The sequence below is a fragment of the Hylobates moloch genome, unplaced genomic scaffold (genome assembly GCF_009828535.3).
Source record: "Hylobates moloch isolate HMO894 unplaced genomic scaffold, HMol_V3 SCAFFOLD_3, whole genome shotgun sequence".
Lineage (NCBI taxonomy): Eukaryota > Metazoa > Chordata > Mammalia > Primates > Hylobatidae > Hylobates > Hylobates moloch.
This window is the reverse complement of record NW_026652278.1, coordinates 32,797,333-32,813,708: the sequence shown is the minus strand read 5'-3', so window position 1 is coordinate 32,813,708 and position 16,376 is coordinate 32,797,333. Positions and strand designations below refer to the sequence as shown.

Below are 16,376 nucleotides of genomic sequence, written 5' to 3'. Positions count from 1 at the left end.
AGCAAACCCTCACCCCTCGCCTTCAACCAGGCGGGTGTCGCCAGCTGTCCGCCAGCAGCTGCCCGCGCCTTTCCGCCCCCGCGCGCCGGCCAAGGCCGAGGCTGCCGGGATCAGAGGCGCGCGCCCTCGGTGCATGTGACGGGGTGGGAGGGGGAGTTTTCTTCCTCCCCCGTCCCCAAGCCCCGCCTTCTCCAGAGGGGCTGCGGCTTCCTATTGCGCCACCACCGAAATGACCACCGTGCCAGCCAATCAAGATGTGACTCATAAACTAAGACCCGCCCCTTACTGGTCCTCAGGTTCCTTCCCGCTCACGCCGGAGTCACTTCCGAAGAGAGAACCGCCATGAAGAGAGAAGGGGGTGCCGCCCACCTCTGCTCCGACAGCCTCCTGGGGTCCCAGCAGCAAGACGGCAACCACGCACCCAGCTTCTCCAGCCACGGCTCATGCCGCCGTCGCCAGCGGCGCCGACATGACAAGGCGCTGCATGCCCGCTAGGCCAGGTTTCCCCTCATCCCCAGCCCCGGGGTCGTCGCCCCCGCGCTGCCATCTGAGACCCGGTAGTACCGCCCATGCTGCAGCGGGAAAGAGAACAGAGAGTCCTGGGGACAGGTACCGTGCAGAGGGCTTGAGAAGGGGCCGGGTCGCGGGGGCAAGGGTATGAGGGGAGGGCTGCAGACCGCCGCTCTTCCAGTTCCCGCCGTCCTCCGCGAGCTCAGGCGTTGGAGTTTCGGGGCCTGGCAAACCCCCGCCCCGCCTCCGCGCAGGGGCTTCTGGGAGTTGGAGTTTGCTTCTCCGTAGTTGGGCAGCTGCTCTTGGTCTAGTGACCACCAGCCTGGACAGCTACGGAGAACCCGCCTTAGGTAGAAAGAACGTGATTTTTTTCCTTTGCAAGAGTTTGACCCGGGACCCTAACTGCTTAATGCATATTTAGATCGTTTTCTGTACGTTGTCAGTTCTACTGATCCTAGTGGTTTAGTAATATAAACCTTTTCTATGTTGTGGGTGAAATTATGTAACCTGTGATGAGGGAATCCCTTCCACCAATTACTTTGTAGTCCAGCGTGCACGCTAATTCATACTTAAAAGAACTTGCAGATTTGGAATGTGACGTGTTTTCTTTTTCAGTAACTTCACGCCTCTCCAAGAGGCTAATTTTTTTGTAAAGATTTTGTGGGAGCTATGTAATGAGATGGGGAGTTTCATCTAATGACATCCTCTGACAATAAAACATGTTTAAATTCCCTACGAACTTGGTACTGTCTTTTATTTTAAGTTAAATTGTAGTAAGTTTTAACAATATTCATGTTCTAATACTGTAGTACAGGCCCACAATCCTTTATCTTAACTCTGAAAGCCAGAAAGCTAGGAAAACCAAACGTTTTCAGTAAGTTTGGCACCACATCTTGTTTGGCAGCCAGCTCTGACTGAAACTAATGTAAGGCTGTTTGTGGTCTTTATCCCATTAAGTGTGAATATTCATGTTTTTCTGCAGAAATATCAGTGGATTTGATTACAGGTTGCAGCACGAGACCCCACTGGGGACTTTCCATAATACATCCAAGTTATCCCCTTCCTAAAATCTGATAAATTCAGAATTCTAAAACACATTTGGCCCCAGAAGGTTCAGATAAGGGTTTGTGAAACTGTTACAATTGTGTGTGTGTGTGTGTGTTTTTTAGCCAGTTAAATAAGCAGTGGACATTTGTGTGCATATGAACTTAGAGAACCTACCTCTTGAAAGTTACATTCATGGTTATTTTACAGGTTTCTTGTATGTTTTACCCAAAACCATTTTTTCTCTTTCTGGTGTATTAATCAAAAAGGAGTCTGAGGTCCAATATTTTAGGAAAGAGATACAGTGTTACATTTAGTAAAATGCATTTAGAATTATCTTGTTTGCAACAAATTAGCTGCTTCTGGGTCCCTTCCCATCTCTCCTCAATCAATAACAAGGTATCATCCTTCTCCCCTTTGCAGAACCTCCAGCATTTACTCTGGTGGAGTTAATTTGCCTAGTATAATTTATGTAAACAAATACATATATTCTTCCATAGCCTGTCACTCATATTCATCTCATAAGCACTTAGCTTTTATACCAACATCTCAAAACAAGCGTGATGGACTTGGTAAACCAGTAAAGATGTGCATTGCTCTTCTAATGTGACCAGTAAAGTGTACAAGAAGCTTAACCTTCAAGAAACTTGAATTGTTGGAATTTTCACTGAGCATTCCAACCTCATAGTGGATGAATGTTTAGGGAAATCAATAGTCTATAGCTTATTCTCTTTCAGTAAAATGATACATTTTAGCAAAGTTTACCAGAAAGTTAATTTTTTGTTCAGCATATCATAACATCCCCTTTTTTGCAGCTGACAACTCTTAAGTACAGTGAACAAATCAGAATACGAATTCTGGTAATGGGTTCCTATTTCACTTTAGCATTATTGCCAATGTCAGAACTTGATTAGTTAAACCAGATAATGAAATCCAGTCTTTACGGTACAGAAATCCTTAAAAATTAATTTGGTTTTTGTTATTCTTGTTAACTTTCTTCCTTTTCTCCTTGTGTTTTTCCCAAGCAATGTGTTATTTTTGTAACTATCTTAAGGATTCTTTGATAAAAAATTAAGAATTTGAAACTAGTTGTGACAACTCATTCTAATTTCTGCTGTTACTTAGATTAGCATCTTAATGTATAAAGAGGGTAGCATAAGTTTGGTATTTTTCTTTTCTGCCTTTGTCCAGCAAACTCCTCTTCAACTGATTCCCTAGATCAGCCAAATCACCTATATTGCCATTCTACCATCTACTGTTCTACTCTTGTTATGAGAGTCTGTTCAAGTTTTACTCTATTTTTATAATCCCCATTATTAATTTGGCATACATCTATTGAGGTTTTTTTTAGCTTTTTATTCTAAATTTTAAAACGCAGCTGTGCTTAGATACTAAGTAGTTATTTTGTATCAATGTCTGCAGAGAACAAGTAGGTTCATATGCTGATACCCAAGATGTTGCATTTTACCATGTAGCTGAGAACGTTTCAGTCTTAAGAAGCACTCTGTACTAATTCCTTGGGTCTACACACCAGTCTTACCTATTTAAGTACTATAAATAATATAAACCTCAGATGTATTTTTATAAATGAACTCCTATAGGAAGTGATACGTTATATTTTCTATTTTTTAATGAACAGTTTAGCAAAGCATTGTTACCATTATCAGAACTTTATTAGTTAAACCAAATAGTGAAATCCAGCCTTTATTTTATAAATCTAACTTTTCTCCATTTAATCTGAATTGTGAAGGTTTTAATATTTGCTTATATGATGCCATATTATGCTTTTATTTTCAGGAAGCAGTCAATTATAGATTTCTTCAAACCAGCTTCAAAACAAGGTATGTACACTGTTGATGCATTTTTTGTGGGCTATGTTGGGGGTGAGGAGAGAGACAGATTCAACTTTAAAACCTACTCTAAACTGTTTTAGTAAACGTAGTGTTCAAAATTGGAAATAAAATGAAGATGCAGTATTTTGTTTTACAAGGATAAATTTACAAGAAGTTCTAAATATCATGAAGAAAGTCTTTTTGCTGTTATGTTTTCTTACATTTAAAATATTATTCTAGTCAAAAATTTAATGTTCATAATACATACTATTTTGATTCTCTAGCACAGTAATTTATAGAGCCATAGGGAGGTTATATGATGTACCAAAAGAGAGCTTTATGAAACTAAGGCTTTTAACAAATAAATCATGTCTTAATTTCTCCTATACCCCCCAATAAAGTGTGTATCATTATCCAAGTTGTTGGTTTGAAAACTTTGTGGTAACATTAGTTTAATTTGTATTTTAAACATTAATAATTTAGATAAATATTAAATATTTTAGTAACATGCAATTTGTATGTGTTTTAATTGGCTAGACAGACACATGTTGGATTCACCACAAAAATCAAACATCAAATATGAAGGAAGTAGATTGTCTATCACTGGGACAGAGCAGTTTAAAAGGAAACTATCCTCACCAAAAAAATCTAAACCCAAAAGGGTGCCACCAGAAAAGAGCCCTATTATAGAAGCTTTCATGAAAGGTGTTAAAGAGCACCATGAAGATCATGGTATACATGAGTCACGTCGGCCTTGTGTGTCACTGGCCTCCAAATATTTAGCCAAAGGAACAAATATCTATGTTCCTTCTTCATATCACTTGCCAAAGGAGATGAAGTCACCAAAGAAAAAACATCGATCCGCAGAGAGAAGGAAGTCACTATTCATTCATGAAAATAATGAGAAGAGTGATAGAGATCGAGGCAAAACCAATGCAGACTCCAAAAAGCAGACCACAGTGGCAGAAGCTGACATCTTCAAGAACAGCTCCAGAAGTCTTAGCAGCAGGAGCAGCCTGTCCAGGCACCACCCGGGAGAAAGCCCATTGGGAGCTAAATTCCAGTTGTCACTAGCTTCTTACTGCAGAGAACGAGAACTAAAGAGGTTGAGAAAGGAGCAAATGGAGCAGAGAATCAACTCAGAGAATTCTTTCTCAGAAGCAAGCAATCTTTCCTTAAAATCTTCTAGTATAGAAAGAAAATATAAACCAAGGCAGGAACAAAGGAAACAGAGTGACATCATACCTGGAAAGAATAATCTATCAAATGTGGTATGTGTAAGAATTATTGAATTAGCATTGCTACTGCTATATCATATTTAGAGTACTAAATTTAAAAATATTTAAGAGTTGTTACATCACATTGATGTCTTTCCTAAAGGAAATACTTATGCACATTTTGTGTAGAAGCTGGTTTCATTAGGTTTCCTCCAGTTGCCCTTCATCGAACTTAGTAAAGCAGTGTTTCTTATCCTTAGTTTTTTCAGACCAGGAACAAAGATCTTTTTTAGTCAGAAAAGTAAGCATTCTTTTTTTTTTAAGGCAAGTATAGTCTTATTTATTTATGTGTAGACAGTCTTGCTCTGACGCTCATGCTGGAGCTATGGCATGATCATGTCTCATTGCAGTCTCAAACTCCTGGGCTCAAATGATGCTCTCACCTCAGCTTCCCAAGTAGTCGAGACTCCATGTACCTGCCACCATATTTGACTAATTTTTGTATTTTTTTGTAGAGACAGGTCTCCCTATACTGCCCAGGCTGGCCTTGAACCCCTGGCCTCAAGCGATCTTCCTGCTTCCTGCACTTTGGGAGGCCTAGGTGGAAGGATTGCTTGAGCTCAGGAGTTTGAGACCAGCTGGAGCCACATATCGAGACCTTGGCTCTACTAAAAGTAAATAAATAAATAACCAGTCATGGCGGCATGTGCCTGTTGGCCTAGTTACTTAGGAGTCTAACGTGGGAGGCTCGCTTGAGCCCAGGAGATCAAGGTTGCAGTGAGCTTGATCACACCATTGCACTCCAGCCTGGGTGACAGAGCAAGACCTTGTCTCAAAAATACAGTGTTCTAATATAATATTCTTGAATTATTGATATAAATGTAAATCAGCATTATGAAAATTGACTTCATTTTTATGATATTTTTACATGTTTATGATACAAATGCCCTTAATTTTTATGACAAAAACCTTAAGATCTTTAAATATTTTATTATAGACATTAGGCTTTACCTCCAAATATGGGTGCTTGCCTTATTCAATCAAGAAATCTGTGTTTAAATGTTAGGAAGAATGCCTTCACATTCTTTACTGTCTCCAACACTTAATTAATTTTATCTCATTTTGCTCATAGGAAAATGGACATCTCTCAAGAAAAAGATCCTCTTCTGATTCATGGGAACCTACTTCAGGTAGAATCAAAATTAAATTTTTGGATTTCTGAATAAATTTCCATTTTAATGGCACTGCTTTTTAAAACAAATTTGTTTAAATATGCAGTTCCCTTCTTGGGGATGAATTCAGTGTCTCATATTAATTAAGAGTTTCATAAAATCATATTAAAAAAATAGTCCCTGAATCTAGTACTTATAATTTGGGTTTGTTTTTGAGACAGGGTCTTACTCTGTCACCCAGGCTGGGATGCAGTGGCATGATCACGACTCACTGCAAGCCTTGACCTCCTGGCCTCGAATGATTCTCCCACCTCAGCTTCCTGAGTAGCTGGGACTACAGATGTGGGCGACTATGCCTGGTTAATTTCTTGTATTTTTGTAGAGACGAGGTTTCGCCATGTTGCCCAGGCTGGTCTCAAACTCCTGAGCTCAAGCGATTCTCCTGCCTCGGCCTCCCAAAGTGCTAGGATTACAGGTATGAGCCACCACACCTGACCTAGTACATATAATTTGTAATCTGTCTTGAATCTTTTCTGCCTTCTTCAGGAGTTCATAACAGTATGTTTCTCATACTGGTATTCAGTGTTTCCTTCTGAATCCTTGGCTACATCAGGAAACATTCTTTTTTTTTTTTTTTTGAGACAGAGTCTCACTCTGTCGCCCAGGCTGGAGTGCAGTGGTGCGATTCAGCTCATTGCAAGCTCCGCCTCCCGGGTTCACACCATTCTCCTGCCTCAGCCTCCCAAATATCTGGGACTACAGGCACCTGCCACCACACCCGACTAATTTTTTGTATTTTTAGTAGAGACGGGGTTTCACCACGTTAGCCAGGATGGTCTCGATCTCCTGACCTCGTGATCTGCCCACCTCGGCCTCCCAAAGTGCTGGGATTACAGGCATGAGCCACCGCACTGGGCCCCCAGGAAACATAATCTTATAATCATGGAATTATAGACTGAGGTGTTGGTATTATGTTGAAGATGCTTTGTATAAGGTTGAAACTGTTACCATGATAAAAAGCAGTGTTCTCTAATATTTCAAATCCAAGGATCCCTTTTTAATATTAAATTTCAAGGATATCTACATGACATTAGTTTGTACTTTTAGCATTTATTGATTGAAAAAAATATAAAATAGCAAATCTGTTAATTCAGTACATTTTATCTTTTTTTAAAACGAGAAAATAGAAGATTAAAAAAGCAAACACTGCAGAAGTTTGCAACAAGAAATGAAAGGTCTCCACGACTAACAACAGTTAATAGTCTAGTGTATCTGACTTTTTTCCTGATGTGACTATACATTTTGAAAAACAAATTCCCACATTCAGTAAGATACATTGGACATGATAATAATAGCTGACTTTCATTGAGTACTTACTGTGTGCTATGCCATTTTATGTGCTTTTAATTCGTTTGAACTTCATAACTTTATATGGTGGTTTACTTTTAGAGATGGAAAAGCCAAAGTACAGAGAGACAGTTCTAACTCCTCCTTCAGGTTTCATCTACTCCTTCATTTTATTTATATTTTAGAGGTGCATTGCATTTTGACCAAGAACTCTCAACTAGTAAAATCAATCTTCAGCCAAGGCTGAAACCATATTGTACCATTATAGAAGGAACTTCTAGGATACAGGAATAAATCTAAAGTTTTATGTGTTTTTTGTTTATTTAATTTTTATAATGTTGCTGATTTTATGACCAAATTTTAGTGAATTTTGACATTATTGTAGAAGAACAGGAATTTCTCAGCCAGGAGATTGCTTCTGCACTCACTGTATTGCACATTTTTAATACTAAATACATGATCACTTTGCACCAAAGTTAATAGAAGAACAAAATATTTTATATAAGGGGCTGCTGCTGGTGGTGTGGCTACCACATTATTCCTTTTCTTTTTTCTCTGACTTAAGATTTGAAAAAATCTTTTCATTTCCTGGATTTGCAAATTTCATTCATGATGGCTAAAGTAGTTTCATTTATATAATCCCACCTAGCAAAGTTTTTGAGTACTGCTTGGAAAAGATGCTTTCTATGTATTTTCAGAGGCTGACTTATGTTGGTTGCCTTCACTTACATTTTTATTACTAATATTTTTGCATGTATTTCATAATCACTAATAATTATAGCATTATACTCTTAATAAATATACATTTATACTTCAATTGACTAACATCAACAGAATTTCAACATGCAAAGGACAAGGGGATATTTCAATCTAGATAGCATGAAGAATGCTTATTGTGTCTGATAGCCAAATTATTAAAAATCTAAGCCAGGCGCGGTGGTTCATGCCTGTAATCCCAGCACTTTGGGAGGCCAAGACAGATGGATCACCTGAGGTCAGGAGTTTGAGACCACCCTGGCCAACATGGTAAAACCTCGTCTCTACTAAAATTACAAAAATTAGCTGGGCATGGTGCCCAAGCCTGTAATCCCAGCTACTCAGGAGGCCAAGGCAGGAAAATTGCTTGAACCTGGAAGGCAGAGGTTGCAGTGAGCTGAGATGGTGCCACTGCACTCCAGCCTGGGTGACAGAGCAAGACTCAGACTCAAAAAAAATAAATAAATAAAAATAAAAATCCAAATGATATGTCTTGTTCATCTTGTTAATACACTGAATTGTCATGGTAATGTATGTAATCACGCAGTCATTAATGACATTACAAGTTCAGGGATTTCAGAAGTAATGTTAGAATAGGCATTTGGCCCTTTGGTCTTCTAGAGCTCTGTCTTTTGGCTGAATTCTGAGGGGAAATTTAATCCATTGCTAGTACATTTCATAACTGATTAATAACCAATCACCTATTAATGGCCTTTGGATTTTTCCTTTTTCTTGAGATGGAGTCTCACTGTCTCCTAGGCTGGAGTGCAGTGGTGAGATTATAGCTCACTTGCAGCATTGAACTCCTGGGCTCAAGCAATCCTCCTGCCTCAGCCTCCCAAAGTGCTGGGATTACGGGCGTTAGCCACCATGCCCAGCCTCCTTTTTTTCTTTTTACAAACTCAATCTCTCTCTTATATGAATATTTTATGTATTAGTATATTTGAAATATTTGAAAAACTATAAAACTATTCTCTACAGGCTGACAAAGGATACAAAAAGAATTATGAACATTTTGCAATTAATCACCTGACCTGAAGAGCTTGCTAAAGGGGATCCTACCTGCAGTACCAATTCACTTTTCTCTAATTCTAGATGATGAAACCCCTTAATAAGCTGACTTATCCTAAACATCTTCCACAAACAGTGTTTGTCTCCTCCTGGATCAACCCTGGATAATGCCTGAGCAAAGCAGGAATTTTTCCTCATTTCTAGCTATATTTAAATTATCTGACTTCTCTAGAAAAATGGAATAAAACTCAAACTGGCAGCTCTGTAGCTCATTTTTTGTAATCCCATACTTTAAAGTATGATAATCAGTACCCCAAATCTTCTCTTTTGTTTAGTCATTTAATTTCTCATCCTGTGACCCCTGTCCTTTTTGTAAGACATTTAACCCCAGAAAACTGAATGGGATGGAATGATTTCCTCGGGTAATGGGAGATATCTGTAAAAGAACAGAGATAAAGGCATTTGTTTATTAATTAGTTAATTTCATTTTTATAAATTGAATTTTTCAGATTATATATTGATCAAGCTATCCAAATAATAATTGCCTCTCAAGTTTGGTTTTGGAGGGTTTATTTTATTTTATTTACTCATTTTGACACAAGGTCTTACTCTGGTGCCCAGGCTGGACTGGCACAATACAGTGGCACAATTGCAGCTCACTGTAGCCTCACGGGGCTCAAGCAGTCCTCCCACCTGAGCCTCCAAGTAGGTGGGACTACAGGCACATGCCACCGCACCCGGCTAATTTTTGTATTTTTTGTAGAGACTGTTTCACCATGTTGTCTAGGCTGGTCTCAAACTCCTGAGCTCAAGTGATCCTCCCAAAGTGCTGGGATTACAGACATGAGCCGCTGGACATGGCCAAAAGATAAGAAATTTTCTAAGTAGAGAAGGGATTGAGGGGGTTGTACTTTTTGTAGAGGCAAGGTTTCACCTGACCTCACGAACCCCCACCTTGGCCTCCCAAAGTTGTGGTATTATAGGCATGAGCCACTGTGCCCAGCCATTTTAGGTTTTTAAAGCAAACTCTTGGGGAGTGGAGACATCTGTCCATGTGCAGAAAATCTGCTTTAGGGAAATCTGGTTTGGGGAATACTGATTGCACAAATAGTGAATTTTTTGGTTTTGTTTTGTTTTTGTGAGGTGAAGTCTTGCTTTGGTACCTAGGCTGGTCTTGAACTCCTGGGCTCAAGTTATCTTCCCACCTCAGCCTCCTGAGTAGCTGGGACTATGTAGGCACACACCACTGCACCAGGTTAAAGTGAATTTTTTTTTTTTGAAACGGAGTCTTGCTCTGTTGCGCAGACTGGCATGCAGTGGCGCCATCTCGGCTCAGTGCAACCTCCACCTCCCAGGTTCAAGCGATTCTCCTGTCTTGGCCTCCCAAGTAGCTGGGAGTACAGGCACGCACCACCATGCCCGGCTAATTTTTGTATTTTCAGTAGAGACAGGGTTTCACCATGTTGGCCAGGCTGGTCTCAAACTCCTGACCTCAAGTGATCTGTCCACTCTGGCCTCCCAAAATGCTGGGATTACAGGTGCAACCCACCGCGCTCAGCCCACAATATGAATTTTTAAAAACTGGTTCATTCAAATGTATGTTGTTATTAAAGGACTTCTGGATGGGGCTATAATAAATATAGCTTATATTAGTTTCCTAGGGCTGCCATAACGAAGTGCCAAAACCAGGTGGCTTAAAACAACAGAAATTATTGTTTCACAGTTCTGGAAGCTAGAAGTTTGAAATCAGGGTATCAGTAGGGCCATGATGTCTCTGGCAACTCTAGGGGAGAATACTTCCTTACCTCTTCTAGCTTCTGGTGTTTGCTTGCAATCTTTGGCATTTCTTGACTTACAGCTGCATCACTCCAGTCACATAGCATCTTTTCCTTGTGTATTTTCACCTTGTATTCCCTCTGTGCATGTCTGTCTTTGTCTCCAAATTTTCCCTTTTGTAAGTACACCAGTCATACTGCATTGGGACACAGCGTGATTTTTTTTTTTAATGAGAAATTAACATTTATCTGCCTTCAAGTGTTTATCCTATATGTGTTTTAAGGTACTATACATTTAAATGTAGAAGTGTTACTTACATTTCTGCAACCAGGTAGTCCTAGGTCTAAAAGAATTTCCAAAAGTGCCTATGGAATCCTTAACTTGGTACAAATATGCAGTTGTTTGTTTTAGGGAGTGGCATCTTTAATTCTATTAAGGTGGTAAACTTTTCATAGCTTTGGAATTAAAATGAGCATTTGTCATTAGCTTTAAATTTCTTGGACACCAGTATTTATCCAGTTGATAAATAACATTAACTCTTTTTCTGCATTCCATATATGGTGACTAATCTCAGCCTTAATACTTAGAATTTTAAACATTTCATTAGGGTGTTCTAGATACTCACTGAATAAACTTTACTAAAGTTGGAAAGTTTACTTTTCACTAATCTAACAAAAATTAAATTTTAGCAGGCTCTAAGCAGAATAGATTCCCTGAAAAAAGAAAAAGGAACTCTGTGGACTCAGATCTGAAAAGCACAAGAGAAGCTATGATACCAAAAGCAAGAGAGTCCTTCCTTGAGAAGCGTCCTGATGGACCACATCAGAAAGAAAAATTTATAAAACATATTGCACTGAAGACACCTGGTGATGTGTTGCGCTTAGAAGATATATCCAAGGAACCAAATGATGAAACTGATCGCTCTTCTGCAGGCTTGGCACCTTCAAATTCTGGCAATTCTGGCCACCATTCTACCAGAAATAGTGACCAAATCCGAGTGGCAGCTACCAAGGAGACTAAGATGCAGAAACCCCACTTACCTTTATCTCAGGAAAAGTCTGCAATTAAAAAAGCTAGCAACCTTCAGAAAAATAAAACCGCTAACTCCATGACAAAGGAGAAGGAGACAAAACTACCTTTACTTTCCCATGTTCCAAGTGCTGGTTCCTCTCTAGTACCATTAAATGCTAAAAATTGTGCTCTTCCAGTTTCTAAAAAAGATAAAGAGCGTTCCTCATCTAAAGAATGTTCTGGGCATTCTACAGAATCCACCAAACACAAGGAACACAAAGCAAAGACTAATAAGGCCGATTCTAACGTATCTTCAGGGAAAATTTCTGGGGGACCTTTGCGCTCAGAATATGGCACTCCTACAAAGTCTCCCCCTGCTGCTTTGGAAGTTGTGCCATGTATCCCAAGCCCTGCAGCACCTTCAGATAAAGCCCCTTCAGAAAGAGAGAGTTCAGGAAATGCCATTGCAGGTAGCAGTGCACTGAAAAGAAAACTAAGGGGTGATTTTGATAGTGATGAAGAAAGTTTAGGTTACAACCTAGACAGTGATGAGGAAGAGGAAACATTAAAGTCACTGGAAGAAATAATGGCTTTGAACTTCAATCAGATTCCTGCAACTACAGGAAAGCCTCCTGCTCTTTCCAAGGGGCTTAGATCTCAGTCATCAGACTATACAGTAAGTAGTTCTGTGACATTTATCTTTACTTGAAGAGGGAAAGATGATTAGTAAGTGAAAGGGGTAGATTATTGGAACTCACTTTAAAATTTAGTATTTATTATAACTCATAATTTTACTGAAAATTGAATAATTCTTATTTGGTAAATGAGTTTCCATATCTTTAGTTTTATTACTGTAAGTCAGTGGTCTCCAAACTCTTTTGATCACACACACTTCTATTAGTAAAAACAATTTTTGAGCATGTACCCCAACATATATGTATACCTTTAGATTATATATATGTACCACTATAATACTGTGTACTTTCTAAAGCATATGCAAAAACAGAATTTAAAAGGAAGAAGAAGAGAAAAATAAGTATTTTCCTGTAGAAGTGACGTAGAAGTTACTAAGTTCTACTGGAGTCTCTATAGAAGTTCCATATAAATAGAAGTTCTATTATTTTCTTCCTGCACCCCAATGGATCACCTTGCACACCCCCTGCTTTGGAGACCACATCTGTAAATGAAGGTAGAGTGTAGAAATGTTGTTGATTGTGGTGTGCAATTTTATTTATAAAGTGCTTCATTCTATCTTGGGAATAAGCTGAATTAAATTCTAAGATGTCTGTAAAATTTGGTGGGGAAGGTGTTAATATTCCATGGTAACACCTAAAAATTAGTAGTTTGATTCTACTAAAATAGAATTTAAAAGTAAAGACAGGGTAACCACAGAGTCCTTGAGTGTTTGCAGTCACATCTCAAAGTTAGCAGGGTTTTATAAGTACTGCCTTGCCTAATAGGTAGTAAAATCAAATTGTCTGCGGTGCAAAATACTAGATTTAAAGCATGATGGTGAAAATTATCCTTTAAGAAAGGTGTTATCCTGGCCCAGATTATTGAAATAGAAGATAGTCTTTCGTACCCTTAATTACTTAAAACATCCCAGTTCTTCTACTAAGACATGTTGTAAAGTATTTCTAAATTTTCTTGTTTTAGGGACTTGTTCATCCTGGAACTTACACAAATACCTTAGAACGTCTAGTGAAGGAAATGGAAGACACAGAAAGGTTCGTTAGCATAAAGATTAATTTGCTAAATTTAACATTCTGCTTGTTTGTGTGGCTTACTTTTAATTTACCTTTTTTAAAAAATCATGAGAAATTAGCGTGCATTTTGGACTCTGTTGTCAACTGTGTTAGAATAAGATATGTTGGCCGGACGCAGTGGCTCATGCCTGTAATCACAACACTGGGAGACCCAGGCAAGATTACTTGAGCCCAGGAGTTCAAGGCTGCAGTGAGCCGTGATGGCGCCACTTCAATGCAGCCTGGGTGGCAGAGTGAGACCCAGTCTCAAATGAAAAAAAGAGGCCAGGTGTGGTGGCTCATGCCTGTAATCCAGTACTTTAGGAGGCCAAAGCAGGCAAATCTCTTGAGCCCAGGAGTTTGAGACCAGCCTGGGCAAGATGGTGAAACCCCATCTCTACAAAAAATACAAAAATTAGCCAGTCATGGTGCCACATGCCTATGGTCCCAGCTACTCAACAGGCTGAGGTTGGGAGGATCACCTGAGCCCAGAGGTCAAGGCTGTAGTGAGCTGTGATTGAGCCACTGCACGCCAATCTGGGTGACAGAATAAGACCCCGTCTCAAAAAAAAAGGGGGGGCCGGGCACAGTGGCTCATGCCTGTAATCCCAGCACTTTGGGAGGCCGAGGTGGGTGGATCACGAGGTCAGGAGATCGAGACCATCCTGGCTAACATGGTGAAACCCCATCTCTGCTAAAAAATAAAAAAAAAATTAGCTGGGCGTGGTGGAGGGCGCCTGTAGTCCCAGCTCCTGGGAAGGCTGAGGCAGGAGAATGGCGTGAACCCGGAAGTCAGAGGTTGCAGTGAGCCGAGACGGCGCCACTGCACTCTAGCCTGGGCAATAGAGCAAGACTCCATCTCAAAAAAAGAAAAGGGAATAAAACGGGTTCTCCTTTTCGTAGACTGGATCAAAAGATCCAGGTTTTTATAGTATATTGTACTAACTAATAATATAAATTCCTTTCTGTTTATTACAACTAGTATCTGATAGCTGAAATTCTAGATCGAAAGCATGGGCAGAATTTTTTGTGTTTTTTTTAATGGAAAATACCTATAAAATTTACCATTTTAACCATTTTTACATGTACAGTTCAGTGGCATTAAGTAAATTTATATGTTGTGCAGCCATTATCACCATCTAGCTTCAGAGCTTTTTCATCTTTCCAAACTGAAACTCCATACCCATTAAACAAAAACTCCCCATTTTCCCCTTCCTCCCACCCTCAGCAACTACCCTCCTACTTTGTCTCTATGAAATTGACTGTTTTAGTTATCTCACGTAAGTGGTATTATATTTGTCCTTTTATGACTGTCTTATTTCATTCAGGGCAGTGTCTTCAGAGTTCATTCATATTGTAGCATGTGTCAGAATTTCCATTCTTTTTAAAGCTGATTATTCCATTGTATTATGTATATAACACATTTTCTTTAGTCATCTGTCAGTGGACCTTTGGATTGCTTCTACTTTTTGGCTACTGTGAATAATGCTGCTATGAACATGGGTATACAAACATCTCTTCAAGTCTCTCCTTTAAATTCTGTTGGGCATATACACATAAGTGGACTTACTGGATTATATGGTAATTCCATTTAATTTTTTGAGGAGCCGCCACACTGTTTTCCACAATGGCTGCACCATTGCACATTTGTACCAACAATGAATAAGGGTTCCAGTTTCTCCACATCTTTGCCAACACATTATTTTCTCTTTGTTTTTTGTTTGTTTGTTTTGATAATAGCCATCCTAATAGTAAAGTGGTATCTCCTTATTGTTTGGTTTGCCTTCTCTAATGACTGATGATGTTAACATATTTTCATGTGCTTATTGGCCATTTGTTATACAAATGGAGAAATGTCTTTTCAGATTCTTTGCCTGTTTTTAATTGGGTTGTTTGGTGGGTGGGGGGGTTCACACAGGTAGAATTTTCTGAAATATTTCTATCAAGTTACTCTTTTGAGGAAAAAGTTTAGAATTATGATGAACACCCGCCCACACACACACACACACACGAGAGAGAGAGAGAGAGAGAGAGATATCAAAAAGTTGAGGATCGGCCGGGCGCGGTGGCTCACGCTTGTAATCCCAGCACTTTGGGAGGCCGAGGCGGGCGGATCACGAGGTCAGGAGATGGAGACCACGGTGAAACCCCATCTCTACTAAAAATACAAAAAATTAGCCGGGCGTGGTGGCGGGCGCCTGTAGTCCCAGCTACTCGGAGAGGCTGAGGCAGGAGAATGGCGTGAACCTGGGAGGCGGAGCTTGCAGTGAGCCGAGATGGCGCCACTGCACTCCAGCCTGGGTGACAGAGCGAGACTCCGTCTCAAAAAAAAGTTGAGGATCATAATGATCTTAATGAAATTTACGTGACTAATTATGGACAGGTTTTGCTAATAAGAGGGGGAAAGTATATTCCTTGTTAATTCAAGGAGTGTCCTTGAACCTAGCCTGGAGAACTTCACTGACAGCTCAGCTGACTTGATTACATAGAAGTTAGTATGTGCTACATATCTCAAACTTGATAACCAAGTAGCTAACTTTAGGAATTTTTCAGATGATTAGTAGTTCAAAAGCTTCCCTCTTTCTGAATTTAATTAGAGAACTTGTCTGTATTGTAAAATTCTTTAAATATTTCATGAATTCTTGTGATCTGTGATATGAAATCTGAAGTTCCTCCTTTAAAATCAAGCACTTCACAAATGAAAGACAGGAGTACTAGTTTAATCGAATGATTGACCCTTTTCTATATTGATAGAACAGTACATTTACTAGTTATTTACTCCTCAGCTATACTTATCACTGTTTGTGGCTGGGGTAAGAACCTTGCTTAAAATAACTTAATCTTGGAGAGGCAGTATAAGCAAGGACTCTAGAGCTAGACTCTCTGGCTATGAATCCCACATCCTTGCATTACAAGTTCTTGCAAGTTACTTTGCTTTTCTAATGTTGGTTTTCT

The 16,376-nt window shown here is 39.5% G+C and overlaps 1 protein-coding gene across 6 annotated transcripts in view; it reads left to right on the top strand.

Annotated features, from left to right (window-relative positions):
* The first annotated feature begins 321 nt into the window (after window positions 1-321).
* The window catches only part of SLF2 (SMC5-SMC6 complex localization factor 2), a 52,979-nt gene continuing 36,924 nt past the window's right edge, over window positions 322-16,376 (top strand). For 2 of the 6 annotated variants that reach the window (XM_032180119.2, XM_032180109.2), the window contains exons 1-6: window positions 322-609; window positions 3,352-3,395; window positions 3,924-4,657; window positions 5,736-5,793; window positions 11,355-12,352; window positions 13,333-13,403. In XM_032180119.2, the coding sequence (XP_032036010.1) occupies window positions 470-609; window positions 3,352-3,395; window positions 3,924-4,657; window positions 5,736-5,793; window positions 11,355-12,352; window positions 13,333-13,403 (2,045 nt within the window). In that variant the 5' untranslated portion in view covers window positions 322-469. Of the gene's footprint in view, window positions 610-656; window positions 861-3,351; window positions 3,396-3,923; window positions 4,658-5,735; window positions 5,794-11,354; window positions 12,353-12,793; window positions 12,866-13,332; window positions 13,404-16,376 lie in introns of those variants that run through there. The other 4 variants (XM_032180130.2, XM_032180147.2, XM_058436088.1 and 1 more) reach the window with 4 other exon arrangements.